The sequence below is a fragment of the Buteo buteo genome, chromosome 12, assembly GCF_964188355.1.
Source record: "Buteo buteo chromosome 12, bButBut1.hap1.1, whole genome shotgun sequence".
Classification (NCBI taxonomy): Eukaryota; Metazoa; Chordata; class Aves; order Accipitriformes; family Accipitridae; genus Buteo; species Buteo buteo.
This window is the reverse complement of record NC_134182.1, coordinates 16,089,868-16,108,690: the sequence shown is the minus strand read 5'-3', so window position 1 is coordinate 16,108,690 and position 18,823 is coordinate 16,089,868. Positions and strand designations below refer to the sequence as shown.

General features: G+C 40.1%; 1 protein-coding gene across 2 annotated transcripts in view; it reads right to left on the bottom strand.

The window, feature by feature from the left end:
• PLEKHH2 (pleckstrin homology, MyTH4 and FERM domain containing H2) overlaps positions 1–18,823 on the bottom strand; it is a 64,164-nt gene that overhangs the window by 11,596 nt on the left and 33,745 nt on the right. For both annotated transcript variants that reach the window (XM_075042816.1, XM_075042815.1), the window contains exons 13-23: positions 18,201–18,311; positions 17,852–17,938; positions 16,175–16,333; positions 15,417–15,497; positions 12,713–12,892; positions 11,796–11,904; positions 11,580–11,692; positions 9,002–9,181; positions 7,073–7,170; positions 6,425–6,602; positions 4,472–4,627 (exon numbers count right to left, since the gene is read on the bottom strand). In XM_075042816.1, coding sequence (XP_074898917.1) covers positions 4,472–4,627; positions 6,425–6,602; positions 7,073–7,170; positions 9,002–9,181; positions 11,580–11,692; positions 11,796–11,904; positions 12,713–12,892; positions 15,417–15,497; positions 16,175–16,333; positions 17,852–17,938; positions 18,201–18,311 — 1,452 coding nt within the window. The remainder of the gene's footprint in view (positions 1–4,471; positions 4,628–6,424; positions 6,603–7,072; positions 7,171–9,001; positions 9,182–11,579; positions 11,693–11,795; positions 11,905–12,712; positions 12,893–15,416; positions 15,498–16,174; positions 16,334–17,851; positions 17,939–18,200; positions 18,312–18,823) is intronic.

The following is an 18,823-nucleotide window of genomic DNA, read 5'->3' as shown; positions in this document are numbered from 1 at the left end:
CCTCACCAGTGCCGAGTACAGGGGGATGATCACTTCCCTGCTCCTGTTGGCCATGCTATTTCTGATGCAGGCCAAAATGCCCTTGGCCACCTGGACACACTGCTGGCTGTCGACCAGCACCCCCAGGTCTTTTTCTGCCGGGCAGCTTTCCAGCCCCGCTTTCCCAAGCCTGTAGCGCTGCATGGGGTTGTTGTGACCCAAGTGCAGGACCCTTGTTGAACCTTGTACAATTGGCCTCTGCTCATTGATCCAGCCTGTCCAGATCCCTCTAGAGAGCCTTCCTACCCTTGAGCAGATCAACCCTGCCTCCCATGTGTCATGTGCAAGCTTGCTGAGGGTGCACTTGATCCCCTCGTCCAGATCATTGATAAAGATATTAAACAGAACTGGCCCCAATACTGAGCCCTGGGGAACACCACTTGTGACCTGCCGCCAACTGGATTTAACTCCATTCACCACAACCCTCTGGGCTTGTCCATCCAGCCAGTTTTTTACCCAGCAAAGAGTACACTTGTCTAAGCCACGAGCCGCCAGCTTCTCAAGGAGTATGCCATGAGAGACAGTGTCAAAGGCCTTGCTGAAGTCCAGGTAGACAACATCCACAGCCGTTCCCTCATCCACTAGGTGGGTCACCTGGTCATAGAAGGAGATCACGTTGGTCAAGCAGGACCTGCCTTTCATGAACCCGTGCTGGCTGGGCCTGATCCCCTGGTTGTCCTGCACATGCCATGTGAGCGCACTCAAGATGAACCGCTCCATAATCTTCCCTGGTACCAAGGTCAGACTGACAAGCCCGTAGTTCCCCGGATCCTGCCTCTGACCCTTCTTGTAAATGGGCATCACATATGCAAGCCTCCAGTCGTCTGGGACCTCCCCTGTTGACCATGATTGCTGATAAATGATGGGGAGTGGCTTGGTAAGCTCCTCCGCCAGCTCCCTCAGTACTCTTGGATGGATCCCATATGGTCCCATAGACTTGTGAGTGTCCAGACGGCGTAGTAGGTCACTATTTTCTCCAGGATTAATGGGGGTATATTCTGCTCTCCATCCTTGCCTTCCAGCTCAGGGGGCAGAGTACTCTGAGGATAACTGGTCTCACTATTAAAGACTGAAGCAAAGAAGGCATTAAGTACCTCAGCCTTTTCCTCATCTCTGGTGGCAATGTTCCCCTCTGTATCCAATAAAGGATAGATATTCTCCTTTGCTCTCTTTTTGTTGTTAACATATTTATAAAAACATTTTTTGTTGTCTCTTACAATAGTGGCCAGATTGAGTTCTAGCTGAGCTTTTGCCTTTCTAATTTCCTCTCTGCATGACCTAACAAGATCCCTGTACTCTTCCTGAGTTGCCTGTCCTTTCTTCCAAAGATGGTAAACACTCCTTTTTTTTCCTGACTCCTAGCAAAAGCTCCCTGTTCAGCCAGGCTGGTCATCTTTCAGTCTTGTGGTGCATGGGAATAGCCTAGTCCTGAGCCATTAAGATTTTCTTTTTCAAGAATGTCCATCCCTCCTGGACCCCTTTGCCCTTCAGGACAGTCTCCCAAGGGACTCTCTCAGCCAGTGTCCTGAAAAGACCAAAGTTTGCCCTCCAGAAGTCCATAGTGGTGGTTTTGCTGACCACCTTCCTTGCCTCACCAAGAATTGAGAATTCTATCATTCCATGGTCGCTAAGCCTGAGACAGCCTCCGACCATCACACCTCCCACCAGTCCTTCCCTGTTTGTAAACAGTAGGTCTTGCAAGGCTCCTCCCCTGGTAGGCTCACCTACCAGCTGTGTCAGGAAGTTATCTTCCACACACACTCCATGAACCTCCTAGACTGCTTGCTCTCTGCCATGTTGTATTTCCAGCAGACGTCTGGAAAGTTGAAGTCCCCCATGAGAACAAGGGCACATGATTGTGAGACTACTGCCAGCCGCTTGTAGAATGATTCATCCATCTCTTCATCCTGGTTGGGTGGTCTATAACAGACTCCCAGCATGATATCTGCCTTGTTGGCCTTCCCTCTCATCCTTACCCATAAGCATTCAATCTTGTCAGCACAATTGTGTAGCTATGTACAATCAAAACACTCCCTAACATAAGAGAGCCACCCCACCACCTCTCCTTCCTTGCCTATCCCTTCTGAAGAGCTTATAGCCATCCATTGCAGCACTCCAGTCACGGGAGTCATCCCACCACGTTTCCGTGATGGCGACTAAGTCATATCTATCCTGCTGCACAATGGCTTCCAGCTCCCCCTGTTTATTGCCCATGCTGTGTGCATTGGCACAGATGCACTTGAGCTGGGCTATCGATTCCACCCCCAGCATTGGCATGCTGCCTCCAGGTTCATCTCTGTTGGGCCTAGTTTTATCTCCTTCCCCCTTCAAACCTAGTTTAAAGCCCTCTCTATGAGCCCTGCCATCTCATGAGCAAGAATCCTTTTCCCCCTTTGAGATAGCTGGACTCCATCTGTTGACAGCAAGCCCAGTGCCGTGTAAACCTCCCCATGATCAAAAAACCCCAAATGCCACCGATGGCACCAGCCTCCGAGCCACGTATTAACCAGGTGTGTTTTCCTGTTCCTTTCAGTATATTGCCCTGCCACTGAAAGCATTGAGGAAAACACTACCTGTGTTCCCGATCCTTCCACGAATCGCCCCAGTACCCTGAAGTCCCTTTTGATTGCCTTTGGATTTCTCTCTGCAATCTCATCACTGCCAACCTGCACAACCAGCAATGGGTAATAATCAGAGGTCCGAACCAGACCAGGGAGTTTCCTGGTAATGTCTTTTACCAGGGCCCCAGGGAGGCAGCAGACTTCCCTGTGGGATGGTCAGGTCTGCATATTGGGCCCTCTGCCCCCTCAAAAGGGAGTCTCCTATGACAATTACCCTCCTTTTTCTTTTTTCAGAGGATGTGAGAATGAGTGGGGCTGCCTGACTGAGCCTAGGCACCCCCCTGGGTAGGGCTTCATCTACATCCTGATCTTCATTGACCTGGTCCTCAAGTTCCAGAGCCCCATACCTGTTGTGCAGGGGCAACCGGGAAGGTGAGGGAGACCGGGAGGGGATTCGCCTGCCTCCCCGAGCAGGGACCCGTATCCATTCCCCTCCATCTCGTAGGTCCCCTCCTGCCTGGTGACAGGAGGGCAGGGGAACCTCCCCTTCTTGTGGAGCTTCCATCTGCTGCCTCTGCCTCAGGGATGGTAGGGTGCAGGTCCACCAATCTATCTCCCTCCCTCTCAGACTCCCTGGTACTCCTCAACCTTTCCACTTCCTCCTTCAGCTCTACCACCAGGCTGAGCAGATCATCCACCTGGTCACCCCTCACACAAGAGGTGTCCCCGCTGCCCTCCGGCACCAGTGACAGACTCGGGCACTCCCTGCAGCCAGAGACCTGGACAGTTTTGACCTCTGTCTTCTCTTTCTGCTGCATGCTGTAGTTTTTCAGGTCCTTTCTAGTAACTGCCATAAAGTTTGTATGAAGTTTGCTATAAAGTGCATCAAGAGTTGTTCGCAACCAGTGGTATAGGTGGGTAGGTGGGCAGATGGGGAGGAGGTGGAACAGAGGTCCTAGGAGCTCTGCTGGTCTTCATGTCACTGTTCCTTCATAAAAGAGCCTTCCTGGAAGCAGTAAAGTGAACAGCTTCTAAAGTTACATTTACTAAGAAAATAAGTACATTTTTTACACATTTTGCTTTCCATATGGTAATTATTCTGGTAGAGGGGGACAGCTGATTGTGGTGACCTTGCTTGTTTGTTACTCAGGCCTGGTTGTACTGCACCTCGTAACTCAAAAGTGCAGCTGTGAATATTGGCCAAAGGGTGCAAAAGACTATTTCGTAGAAGCACAAAAAATTCAGTATTCATTAGTTGCTAAAAGGCTTGAAAAATATCCAATATTTTACTAAAGCATAGATTATATCGCATTTTGCCACTCTTTACTGCAAAGAATTTAATTCTAGAAGTAGAGGGAATTATAATTCAGAATTCAGAACAATGATAAGCCAAACATTGGAAACTTCCTGAATTGAACCCTAATTATTCTGTATTTAGATAAGGAGCCCTTTCTTTTTGTAGTTCCCCAGGATCTCCACCCCAATGACTTTCTGGACCTCAAATGGTCCTCTTTTGGAGCTATACCAGAAATGTTAACTGAAATCTCTCTAAATGCATGTTGGACTCCCAATTGCTTTTTAAAGAACTGTGATTAGTAGCAGCTTACTTTTTCTTTTTTAACCCAGCTGTTACTTCTCTGAATAATATTAGTCTCCTAGACAAAGGTTTTAAATATAGTTCACTGAATGAATTTCAGCAATTGAAAAAGTGATATTTTAAAAAAAATCTTTCCTTTTACGTTATGAAGAAAAAAAATCCTAGACAGTTTTCAGCCTGAAAAATGTTTTCCTTTCTATTGTCTGAAGAGAGCTCTGTAGAATGAAGATATTTTGTTGTTTTATACGCAGAACTCGTTATAGTTTTTGTTTACCTTGATGCTTCCTTGAAGACAGTGCTCTATGTCCTTGCCAGAGGGATCATCAGAAAACAGTGCAAATCCTGACTGAGCTGGTTTCCTCATCCCTGTATCCTGGTTCAGGGTGTTCAGAAATTCCTCCACTGTGGTAGAGGCATCAAACCCAACAACCTAAAAAGCAGCCAAAATGTATTTTGCTATCAAACTTATAACACCCCCCTGCCTTAAATCTAAGATTTTGAAAGATAGTACCTCTAGAATAACAGTGGGAATATAAGACCCATTCCATCCTCTGTGAATAACTTATTGTCATTGGAAATGAAAAATTTCCATAAAGGGTCTGGAAAAGATTTAAGATTTTCACATGGGAAGTCAATTTAGTGGAGTTTTTCTCCATCCAAAAAATTATTACCTTCCCAGCAGATTGATTTCATAAACAAAATGCAGTAAGGTACAAAGTACAAAATGCTTCCAAATGTAATATTTTTATTTTCTTTGTTTATACTGGTTTCTTCATACTTGCTACACTTGAATTTCTGCTACAGAATTTATATAACAGAAAGCAGTCTAGTATCTGAGCTTTTTATGACAAATACCACTTGAAAAATGAAAAAAACTGTAATTCCCCACACTTTTCAATATTGTGGTGAAACAAATGAGATCAATTAGTATTTTTTCATCACGTGCAACATCAGAGGGGTATTAGATGGCAGATCTACATTGGAAGATTTGAAATATTTTACAAATGTTGCTCTCTCAGTACTACTTATGTTGGTAATATATAGAGCTTTCTACGGTTTATTTTCCCAAATCTTAATTTTTGTCTGTTGTTACTAGTATTAAAGTGTTTTAGCAAGAAATGGCAAAGGGCTTTTATACAGATACTAGTTGCTGATGTTCACTTAAATCTGTTTTGAGGGTGTTTTCCTGTATTTGACATGTTGAAGACGTTTTACTCTTTCGGTAAAAAAAAGTCTTGAAAATGGATCTTGGACTTCTGTTTTGGGCTTCTCAGTAGTTGAAACTAAAAAAAAAAAATCTGCTCAATCTAGCTTCAGAGTTGAATACAAGAATTTTCAATACCTCTATAATTGCTTATTTGCTGATACCACTGAAGTAATTTATGTATTTAATTACAATTTTCATAGGCCTTGGAAGTATACATTTTTGAGCAATAAATAACTAATGAGCAGTTATTCCTTTTCTTCTTCAAAATTCAATTTTGAAACCTTTTAGGATGATATAAATACACATTGTTTTTCTGTTTTACTGGGCAAGCAGTAAGAAATTAAGAAACTTAGAGGGGAAAAAAAGCAGAGTTCTTCTGTGACCTGACATGAAAAATTTATTCGATATAGCTTTGATTTCATATAAAAACTTGCTTTCTGTCTAGGAATACTGTGAACTGTTAAAAAACTCTTTTCAGGCAGCTCTCCCAGAAACACAAGCCAGGATGTGAAGCAGTATGCATGGAAGCCCGTGGAAAGCTTCCTACAGGCTTTGACTGATGAAGTCCCAAAAGAGTTAAGAATGAAGCTGTGTTCCGTTAACAAATACAGTTATCCTTCATGACTAATAATGGAAGTTACAGCTGCGCTTCCAGGCCTTCACTGAGATATTTAACTTTCAAGATATCTGATGAAAGGAAGTGGAATTTAATACCTTTCCCTTTTCTTCAGTCTAATTCATTCATCCGGTGGTCAGGTTACATCAGAAACAGAACTTCAGTATTTCTCACTCTTAAGAGGTTCTAATTTTTTTGTCTTGTAAAGATTTTTCCCCAAACTCTTTGTTGATCAAATCAGATTACAAGTACCTTGTGCTTTTCATTGCTGGCACTGGCACAGGATGAAACTTGAACCATGTTTACCTTAACATTTACAATTCTGTTTTTGATAGACTACTTCATGTATATGCTAATAGCAAGGGGTTGGGAGAGCTCAGATTTTGTAGTCTACCTGACATTACCTGATATATGCCATTCATGAAATGAACTGGAATACTAAAGGGCAGTGAATGGTGGTAGGGGTTCCTTAGAAGTGTGGAAAGGATTTCCATTCTGGAAGGTCTGGCTTCTCGGTCTCCATTCTGCTGGGTACGCTCTACACATCGCTGACAATATATTGCGTATTTCCCAAATTCAGTCCTGTGACAAAAAGAGAAATAAGGCAATTCTTGGGGACTGACTGAAAGGATAGTAAACTGTGAGTAAATCTCTCTGGGGGTGCCGGATGGGAGGAGCAGTCAGATTTCACTCTGTGAGATTTCCAACACAATTTTCCATGTGGAATTATAAAAAGAATTAGTCTACTGAGACTAACAGAATTGTACCAAAGATGAACATGGCTCAGAGTGTTTTGTGTAACTGCCATATTTTTGTTTTCATGGTTTTGCAACATACAGAGTTCCACTGCAGAGAATTTTCAAAACAAAGGATAACTTTCCCAAGTGATGCACAGAAGTAACATGTACTACATTTAGTAGCACTGGAGCACAATTCTACTCAAATTTATTATGAAAGATATGTCAAAAGATCTGAAATATTAAATGAAAGATTGAAAATAAGGTACTTTGGAAAGACTAGCTGACTAGCTGGGTAGTAATATTCAGGCATACCTGGAATCTGCATTCTTCTTTAAATGAAGTTTAAGAAGCCAAAGGAATGGGTGCTGGGGCAGAAAGAGTCCAACGCAGAGAGCCAAGAGCTGCAAGCCCTGGACAAAAGGAAGACATTCACTGTTTTAAACATTTTACAAAGTAAAACTTCCTGCTGTGACTGCTGGCCAGCAGTGCAGCTTACTGTGCCAAGTTGAGTTACAGACAGCTGTAAATAGGAATAAAAAAACCAAAACACAGAGAAAAAGCTGAGTAAATAAGCATCACCTCATCGGAAGGCCAGAATGCTCTCTTTCTACTTGTGTACAGCAAGTTTCTTTTGGGGCTGGAAATGGGAAAGCCGATCAGTTTGTATAAAAAGCAGTTAATACACAGGAAAAAAAATAATAAGGCTGCAAGGGCAAGCACAAAGAAATGAGGAAAAGCCTGTGCAATTTTAATTCAGCTCTCCTGTTACATATATTATAAAGCAACCCATAAGACATTTTCCTCCTACCAAGTAGATGGTAACTATTGAAAAAACAATTATTCAATATTTTGGTGTATATTCATTGCTCAATATGTATCCATAGGCTTCACTTAATACAGACTGCTCTCATGTACTCTGGATATACATCTACTAACATTGCAACTACTTTTCTCACAATTGTATTAATGCATCATACTGAAATTTAGAAAATGGGGTTTCTCTATCTTGATTTATCTGACTTGCCTGGTATTAAATAGAAATTTGACAGCACAGGCACAGATTTTCCCTTTCATCAAATGCCTGTACTTTGATGGAGGATAGCATTGGCTCTGTTTCAAGGAAGACACTGCAATAGAAGCAAGTGTGGGAGACTACAGCATGAATTTAGGACTTAAAAAAATTAGTGTGAGGCTGCAAACGTTTTAATGAATGTGTTAACTCTTAAAAATCATGCCAGTGTATTATGTTAGCAACAATTTATTTATCTGTATCAGAGGGAAGGCCTTCCCAGTAGTACAAAAAGTACGAAAGAAGGATTATGGTTAGTTTAAATTCCATTAGCCATATGTAAATTCAGTGTGTGCTAATTGACATGAACGTGCTATGTCTGTCATAAAAGCTTTGTGGATGTTTTAGTGATGCACATATACTGGCCACATCCCAGATACAGGCTGTTTCTAGATAATAGGTATGTCTGCTGGTCATGTTCTACTTTCTGTGGCAAGAGAAAAATGTGTCTTATTACAAAAGCCTTAATATGGTAATTTCCTTTCTCATTTTCTGATCCATCTCCTAGTTCTGTAGGTATTGCTCCATCATAAGCACTATTGTTCCAGTTCTGTTAATTCTATGCAAACTGTAAGTACTGGCTTTCCTTTCAATTTCAGTTCATTTGTTACATATTTGGATAGCAGTGAATAGCTGGCAGTGGACAAAGTAAAGAATTTTAAGTATGTATTTATAATCTAGCATGCAGAGTGCATGCAGAACAGTGTGACATGCAAGAAGTGACATATATCAGAAACCCTGAGCGTATCTGAGATTCCACAACATGGCACTACAACTTTTCTTCATGCTCATGCTGTGCAGACATCTGCCATGTGGTTTAGCTCACCAAGCTTCCTGATGCAGCACCTCTCTTAGGAAAGATGCAGTAAAAGAGATTTAGGTTCCATACATGATGTCTTACTCAACACTTAACTTGAACATAGCCCATTGTATGTCCAGCTTTTAAAAACAGCACAGGCACAGATACACTCTATCACCAGACACATGTACTTTGATGGAAGATAGCATCAGCTTCGTTTCAGGAAGACACAGCAGTAGTAAGATGTTAGTTCAGGTTTTTATCTGATTTTAAGTAAGCAGATGCTACAGAAGAGCAACGCCTCTTTACCATTCTAAACAGTCTGTGTAGTTCCTTCACTGCTGTTGAAATAGATACCTGTAGGTAGGGTTACCTGTATTGGTCCTGCCTGGTTTTGTGGATGTCGACGTCTTGTCTGTTTAATAAGCTGACAACAGATCTCATTTTGAAGTTCAGGATGTGTGAGGCAGATCTGCAAAGCACTTTGGGCCAAAGATACATGGTAATCAATGGCAGGAGAGTCAACTGCAGCATTTATAAACAACTGGCAGGTCTAGATATAAAATAATAAGCAAGTGAGTTTACATACAAAAAGCTCCAACAAATCTTTGAGACGTTCTGTATAACAAAAGTGTGCTATAATTGAAGTCACAATTAGTCAGTTTACCAGTAGACTAAGGAAACCCTGCTGACCCTGCAAAAAGGGGTGAAAAGGGGCCAGAATGGATGAAAAACTATACAGGCAGACTTAAGATAAAAACACCTCTTAAAAAATAAGCTTTTCACTCTGTATATAATGGAGTGAGCTCTAGCAGGAGTTGCAACAGTTGTGGTGGTAGGAAGGTTTAATGACATGCTGAACATAGCTTACCCCTCTACAGGACTTTAAAATGCAAAGTGTACAGCTGTCAAAGGCAGTTAGTGTAAAATGCTTGCGCAAGTACTGAGCACAACATGGCAGAATATACACAGATAAGAAAACCATAACTCAGAGCCATTTGTTTTACATCTTGGCTTTCACTGGTATTTTTACTGTGGGTAAGTATAACCTTTCCTATCCCCAGTACTGTCTTAGGGTAGCCAGGTGTTAAGCATTTGTTGTGCTGTATTAGAAGAAAGCTTATGTATCACTCATTGCATTTACTCTATATAATAGCTGATGAATTTTCAAGGTATATAAACAAAATGCAAGAAATGGATGGAAGCCCATCTGAAAATATGTGGATGCACAGGACTAATTTTTGTCAGCAGTGGAATAATTGAAACATGACTTGATCTGTTTCTAAGTCAATTCCCTACCTGACTTTTAAACTGATTTATACAAAGTTTCAATGAAGGTCATACAAGTCATCTCTTTCTCATTTATTTATTTTAGGCAAGTGTCTGTGATTTCAATTAGGTCTGAAATTGCTTCAAAAAGTGATTTCCAAATAGATATAAATTTATTTTTATCAAAGAAGTACATTGCCTTTTAAATTTTTATGCTGCAGGACTGCAGAAAATAAGATGGATGTACTTCTTATCTGAGAGTTCAAGCATCTCAGAGAAACAAGCTGGGAAGTTTGCCTACAATTGTCTGTCACTGAACATATGGTGCTTTTCTTTAATTCCTTTCTCGATGTGAACCATTACATCAAAATTCTCCAGATAGTTGATACTTCAGGGAATTTGGTCTTTAGACTTGTATAAGTTCTGTGGAGAAAGTTCATTTATCCAAGCTCCAGGCCTCCCAACTTGCACTTTATTTCACAACATACAGAAAAAGGAACAGCAAGATTTTATTTTATCTCTAAAATAGACTTTATAGCCTGGCTATTAATTAATGTTCAGGAGTAGTTTTACCTGGGTGAGGGCAGGAGAGAGGAGAAAGAAGGCCTCCCAACTTGCACTTTATTTCAGAACATACAGAAAAAGGAACAGCAAGATTTTATTTTATCTCTAAAATAGACTTTATAGCCTAACTATTAATTAATGTTCAGGAGTAGTTTTACCTGGGTGAGGGCAGGAGAGAGGAGGAAGAAGGTTAGTGGCATTGCAGCATACTCCCTCTCATAGATATCAACCACCTATCTGGCCTTTAACTGGGAAAGATAGAAGGTCTTACTGGCACACAAAAATCCTCAAGAAACTAGCTGCAGCACAGCAATTATGAACCATTATGTGTCTTTTAATCATAAAGCCTTTTCAATACTACTGGGAGATATACATATGTGTATTTTTAAAGGTGTATGAAAATCTTTTAAACTGAATTAAAAAAACCTGTTGTGAAATACTTGCAATAATTTTAGTCTGTAATATTCTATTTATATTACTAGAATACCTAATCAGTCTTTTAAGGATAGCTACTTCATATGAAGAAAAGATTTTCTTTTTATTAAGAAGAGCAGTGGAACCTTTGCCTTCTATCTCAATTTGAAATAATCCATGACTTGCTTAAACTTAAACTTTGCTTTGTTTTTCTTCCATTTTTTAAAATGTCTTCTAGCTGATTTATCTACAACAAAACTTTTGCCTACCATTTATTCTTCCTGAAATCTAATTGAAAAAATAGCATTTCAGATACAGTTCTCTGAATACAGAGATCCATCCATGCTGTTAGGTTCTCTGGGGCTTATGAACTTCATGACAAAATTATTATCATCCATGATGGCCATGGATTTTTCTAGTAACTTGCCCTTTATCAATTACCTCAGTAGCAAGGTCAAAAGTGGAAGCCTAAACTGTTCCCTCACAACTAGAAGTGATCTTTTTACATTGGAAGTGATAGTCTTTGCTGAGATAATATGGGGGCATTCTGCTACTGTCATTAGTCACCTCCACTAAAGATAAGAGTAAACTTTTCTTTTTTCTTATCTGTTGAACATCTCTAGTAAGCCAACTAGTAGCCATTCTTCAGCTAAGAGTTAAAATAGTAAGTCATTTAATAAAAAAGGCATCTGCTATGGTTTTACCTTAAATAATTTAATTGCTTCAGTTTGCAAGGCTTCTGATGGCAATGTTGTAAGAGGGGAAGTAATTCCTTCTTTGCTGTGGCAAAGGGTAGGATGTCTCCAAATCTGAGAATCTAAACAGATAAAATATATAGGTTTTGCAATTAATTCAGTTCATAAGTACATTCAGTAAAGAAGTATTAGAAGATTAGTATGTTGAAACAAACGCAAACTTACTGGTATCGCCTTCCATATTTAATAATTTGCAAATAAGTTGTTCAAACTCAGATCCAACATTTACATTGGTACTTCCAGCAGCAATTGTCAGATGATAAAGCCACATGTCCTAAAGTAGAAAAACATAGCAGCTCACTCATTCCGTGTTGGAAGAAGCTGCTTCATCAGAATTTTGCTCTCAACCTGAAACACTACCATGCACTCCCGTTGAAGCCCAAAGGAGTTTGCCTTTGAATACACCTGTGTTCATAGTCTCTCTGTTACAAATATTAAGCAAGGAACATTGGACAAGGCTCTCTTCAGAAGTCTTTTACCCTCAGAAATCATGGCCAATTATCAGGGCATTCTTGCTTTCCTCTTCAGAAAGCTTAAGTGCCTTTTTATCACTGTCCAGTCCTGCTAACCTGGGTATAAGGCCAGAATGCAAAACGAGGTCTACAAGATTACTTGAGGACAATGAAGCAATAATAATAAAAATGGTTTTAACCATACCTCTCATTTCTCCTTCACTTCAGTAGGGCAGTCTTCCCTACTGTTAGTCTTATCAGTGAAAATGGGTAACAGTATCCCAAAACCTCTCAGGAACGTCTGCTACAGGTCTGTCTACAAGTTAGTGTAATGTGAGCAAAATTCTCCAATTACAGCATATTTGATATTATGCACCATCTCCTGCTTATTTTCATAAGCAGCCTGCTTATTTTCATTTGTTCTAAAAAGGATTACCCATGATAGCATTAGTTTGCAGACAAACTCTGATCTATGCTAATGAAGCAGGACCTTCTCCTTGCTTATTATATCAAACTACAAGCCAGATGACTTGCAGGTCTCCCTCCTCCTCCCCTTTAAGAAATATTCATATCACAGCACCATTCTCACAGACGTGTTACTGAAACTCAATAAAAAAGTCCTTTTATTACCTTCTCGTGTTTGGATCCTATAAGAAGATAAGTGGGTCCTTGATCTTTGGGGTGGATAACAACAGTGTAATGTGTTGATAATAAACTGCGACCACTAGCCTCATAATCTTCATCAGAATCACATGATCTATCAACTTCTTCAACCTTTGCCTCAAAAAGCTTGATTTGACCAAGAGGAAACTAAAAGTAAATATCAGAAATGGTGAGAACCTAGCCTAGAGACTTTAATTATAATCTTGTTATTTCAGAGGACAGCAGTGTATTTCAGAGGACAGACGTTCAAACATCAGGATGTTCAAAAGAGTGTTATTTAACGGTGTAGTGAAGAAGCCTTGGCTACTGCTTCTGTGTTGTTTGTGATATCTAGCAATGCTTAGTGATTCAGCAGAAAGAGCGGGGTGTTTGTTTCCCTTCAGTAAAAGGATAGCTGGGCCCTACAGTAACTAGCATCTTATTTGTGCCACATTCAAGTAGAAGCCTGAAGTAAGTTGTCTTGAAATATCAACACCAATGAAAAGCAGATGAGGCTTCTCAATAATACTGTTTAAAAATTGAAAATACCATACTGGAGAGTAGCTGGCAAGTTTGATTCAATCTGGGGTGGGCTTCTTAAATAGTGATTTGATAAAGTGAGCTGTTAATAATATGATCATTTTGAAGAAAACATCACAGTGGTGGCTCTTTATTCCAGTGCTCTCACTAGTAAGGATTAAAGATGCATGTGGTGATTTGTATTTTCTGTGGTGCTTCTGAACCATTCAACTTTTTGAACCAGGTAAGATTCTGAGAATCAATAGTTGCCATTTCACATACAAATAGTCAAGACTGATTTATTCATGAAGTTTAACTAAAACACAGTTGGCTGATTTTTTAATTTGATTCCATTTTGAAAGGAGGCCACTTAAGTGGACTCCATTACTGTATTAACCACTGCAGATTGTGTAATTTGTTTCTGCACTGACACATTCAGCTACAGCAAAGATGTTTTTAATTAGCAAATTGTTGAACATTAGAAATAAACTAGCTTTGGAAAACTTTTCATACATATTCTGCTTACAAAAGCTAAATTCTTATTCTATTACAAGCTAGCAAATTAGTTTCAATTTTGCTTTAAAAGGGCAGCAAAACTTGTTCCAAATGTGAGGGAAATACAAGAATCCAGCAAAATTCTTAGATGCTTCTAAAGGGCATGCTAAGCTCCCAAAATCTTCAATGGTAAAAATGTGTAAATTCAGACACTTTAGATATTTCTTCATAGGAGAAAATGCAAGTTAATTTTAATATCTCTGTAAGATGAGCTAGAAGTTAATAGTCCAGTCATTTGATTCCCCAGCCCTATATTACACTTTTTAAAAAGTTAAAATAAAATGTTTTGATGATGGTTACTGTTACTCATATAGTTCTAGAAATAAGATTTAGTTGAATGTTTAAAAATGGCTAAAAGCGGAAAGGATAACAAAGGGAATAACTAGCTTTATACAAAGACTATGAATTACTGGGTCCAGTGTGATTATTTGGTTAGATTAGAAGTAACAAATAGATTTTCTGTATTTATTTGAACTGTTGTTTATAATGGCTTAGTGGACTTTTACCATTTTTTCAAGTGTCAGCAGTCTTTTTCATAGAGCTAGGTAATACGGGTATGAATCAAATACTCATAACCTCAACGGTATTAACAAGAATTCTTGTAGAAGTTTCCAAAATCTTGTTCTTGACCCACCTTGACTGAAAAGATGTTTCTTGATGACAAAATACAATGCCTTGGGAGCAAAAGGACAGGTGAAAAGTATGACTAATAAGTGTCCTTTGTCCTGTCTCTGTAGGTAAATGTGACTGGAAATATTAGGACCAGCAATATTCAGAAGGGTGGGTAGAGAACTAAAGGTCAGGCCCAATGTGGAAGAGCCAGGTCTTGCTCTTCCTTAGCTCCTTGTGTCCTACAAGATACAGGATGTTGGGAGGTTAACTTAAAGCTGATTGGATCCCATTTCTTTCTTTTCTTCCTCAAACAGTATTTTCCCTAGGTTTTAGAAATAATTTTCTCATCCCTTTCTTTTGCTGTGCTCCATCTCCGTTTCTGTCCACGTCATCAGTTGTAGACAGTGAGCTCCTTTTCTGTAATCCTGATGGGGAATGGGAAAAGATTCCCTCCACAGACACACATCTGCAAAGCAGCAAACTCTGCATCTTGCTAGGCTTTTTTTTTTTTTTTTTCCCTCTCCTGCAGCACTGTGGAGGTACAGTGACATTCCAAAGAACAGGACTTGGAAGTCAATTGAGGGATAGAAAGAACATTTAATTTCTTGAAACTTGCAGTCACTGCCCGCTGCAAACATACATTAGAAAGGGTCAGCTTCCAGAAGTAAATGACAGCAAGGTCTTTTCTGGTAAGTCTCACACCTGTCAGAAAGGGAGACTTGAACTGTCAGCAAATCAGTGTCCCCCTTCGGCTAGGGATAAGAAGATGCAGAATATATATCATGTCCTGTAGAGAAGGAGACCAATGGACGTGCCCTGGATTACTGTCTATTAGATATGAACCTTCCAAGTTGACAACCTGTAAAGTCTAAATGTTTGGCAATCAAGATGAAATGGGCATATACTACCCAGGGCAACTGTACCTTAATAAAGCTGTAACTTACTGTTTAAAGTCTACTTCAGTATGTTATCTTCCATTCACTAAGGAAACAAGTAAGGGACCTACCTTGTCTTCTTGATTACGGAAATAATACAGAATTTTTCCAACTAGGGTACACCAAACTCTTTTGGAATATCCATGTTTCACCTGAAATTACAGAACATTAGGAACAAGCAAAGCCAGAAAAATACAGACTACATTTCACCATCTCTGAACTTTGGTTATGTTGGGAATAAATGCCTTGGTTCAAATTCCCTTCCACATTACTAAACAAATAATTAAAACTGCGTAACTCTATTAAGGGTATAAGAATTAAAGCATTAGATGCTTGTCTAAAGCCGAGTAAGGCCAATATGAGTTTTTCATTTGGCTTTGGATCAGGCCTAAATTAGTGGAAGCTAACAAAATGGAAGAATTAAAAGAGAAAAATTCCTTTTATACAGTATTCTTATTATCTTGAAATAATCTGTCCCAGTGAGTAATACAGAAAAAGAGAGCACTCCACTGAAATAAGGTACGTCAATTAGGTACTGAAACATAAGCTGAACTAGGATACCCCTGAAGTGCAAATGGAGAACTCATCACAGGAACTAATGAATTAAAAAGACAAAAAGAAAAACCAAATCAAATCAAAGAACCAGAAGAAAAATATTGGCTGAAGTAGGTGAGTTGGTGGTCCTGGATTGTTCACATTGTAAAGTGCTGGGAAAGCAAATGCATGTCTGTTTTGCTTATATTTATTTTATTGTAGGGCCATTTTGATCTAGATCCTATTCTTGAGAAATATGGAATAAAGAACATTGGGGGAAGAAAAGTGCTCCTACCTTTGTAAGTAACCCTTTCATGGTTGGCTTGATTTCTGGCTGTATGAAAAGTGGGCTGGCAGCCTGTATTTTAAGAACATTCTGTAGTACTTTGATCCATTCTTCTAAGATGTTGGGAGAATCTGCAGTCAGGTAGTACGTTCGTTTTTCTGTGGTCAGCTATGTAGTAACAGAAGAGTTGAGCTTTAAGAACATTATACATTTGACCCTACAGTGTGGGGGTGGTAACATAGAATCATAGAATGGTTTGTGTTGGAAGGGACCTTAACGATCACTTAGTTCCATCCCCCTGCCATGGGTAGGGATGCCTCCCACTAGACCAGGTTGCCCAAAGTCCCATCCAACCTGGCCTTGAACACTTCCAGGGATGGGGCATCCACATCTCTGGGCAACCTGTTCCAGTGCCTCACCACCCTCACAGTGAAGTTCTTCCTTACATCTAATCTAAATCTACCCTCTTTCAGTTTAAAGCCACTGCGCCTTTTCCTATCACTACATGCCCTTGTAAAAAGTCCCCCTCCAGCTTTCCTGTAGGCCCCCTTTAAGTACTGGAAGGCTGCTGTAAGGTCTCCCCAGAGCCTTCTCTTCTCCAGGTTGAATAACCCAGCTCCCTCAGCCTGTCTTCACAGGAGAGGTGCTCCAGCCCTCTGATCATCTTCGTGGCCCTCCTCTGAACTCACTCCAACAGGTCCATGTCCTTCTTATGTTGGGGGCCCCAGAGCTGAATGCAGTACTCCAGGTGGGGCCTCAAGAGAGCAGAGTAGAAGGGAAGAATCACCTCCCTCGACCTGCTGGTCATGCTTCTTTTGATGCAGCCAAGGATATGGTTGGCTTTCTGGGCTGCAAATGCACGTTACCATGTCATGTTGAGCTTCTCATCAACCAACACCCCCAAGTCCTTATCCTCAGGGCTGCTCTCAATCCACTCATCGCCCAGCCTGTATCTGTGCTTGGGATTGCCTCAACCCGTGTGCAGGACCTTGCACTTGGCCTTGCTGAACTTCATGATGTTTGCACAGGCCCACCTCTCAAGCCTGTCAAGGTTCCTCTGGATGACATCCCTTCCCTCCAGCATGTTGACCGCACCACGCAGCTTGGTGTTGTCAGCAAACCTGCTGAGGGTGCACTTGATCCCACTGTCCACGTTACCGACAAAGATTTTAAAAAGCACTGGTCCCAATACCGACCCCTGAGGAATGCCACTCCTCACCGGTCTCCACATATACTGTAACATATACTACCCAATGTAGTTTCACAACCTTGGGGGCATTATTTTCCCCTAAGTACTTTTCATTAACAAAACATTCCGTGGCCAGGCAGAGCAGACAGACCCTTTCTAGGGCTTTATCTGAAAAGTTCCAGGACAGCAGAGTTGAGAAAACTCAATTTATCTCCTTTCAGACAAACAACTTCTCTCAACCCTAATGGCTGGCCCCAAGACCACTCTTTGTATCTCAAATGTGATGACTTGACCTTTGTAGCAATACAAACAAGACTACATGTAGGCCTTTTTATAGTTTCTGTAACTGAAATGATTTTTTGGTTTCAAACAAAGGGCACTGATTAATTCCAAGTCCAAGCTTGGACTTCCAGTGCAATAGGGACTGGGACAAGGGGTTGGTTTTGGGGATGGAGGGAATAGATACCCGCTGAAACACAGATGAGAAAAGCAGGCACCTGAATTGTTTGTTTTCCATCACCCCTTTCAATGTGGCTAGATGCATTTAACTCAATTTGACCTTGAGGTTTTCGAATGACATCACTCTGTATGGAAAGAATGGAAAAAGAATATTTTAAATCTACCAACAAATAGAAATAAGTAGTTATAGAATTCATTTAAACATTAATCTTGATAAATAGTTCCTAGTTAGACATTGAGTACCTTGTACACCTCTTGAGGAACTGAGTCCTGAATCACCCTCTAACATCTCAGAAACCAGGAATACATTTCTTTTCCTTCTAGCACCCCTAGATTCTCAGTGAAAACAATCTAATATTAAATAGCAGATAAGTTACATGTACTTACGGGAGATTTGTAGTATAGTAATTCACCTCCTTTAAGCACAAACCACCGTCGTTTCCAGGTCTTTACTTTACCACCCATTTTTAACAGATATCCAGATTTTTCCAAAGGTTCCTGATTATTTATAAGTTAGATAAAAAGTAGTTAGGTACACATATATACATATACCCCTCAGAGATATGTATAAATACACACAGAGATATTTTAACGACTTAAAAGCATGCTAAATAATAATGACAGTATTTGATGAGACTTCTAGTCCAACTACAAAGTTTTTACAAGCATCATTAAGACAAACGCCATGAATGTGGGATAACTAATTAATATCCCTACTTAGCTATAGTACATGGAGGGGGGTAAGTGATTTGCCCAGAACTATATAAAAAAATGAAGAATATGATGATTCCTGATTGTACTTTCTAATTATTTATATTAAACAAGGAACAAAATGAATACAATGTATATGTATTTTTTTTCCCAACTTCAGGGCCTAACCTACAGACCAGATATAGAGCACTCTAATTCAGAGCTCTGCACAATACATACTTTTAGTGTGTACACCTGTGGAACAGAGTTCACAGTTTTGCTCTGTGAAGAAAGCTTAAAATCACCATCTATCATCATCA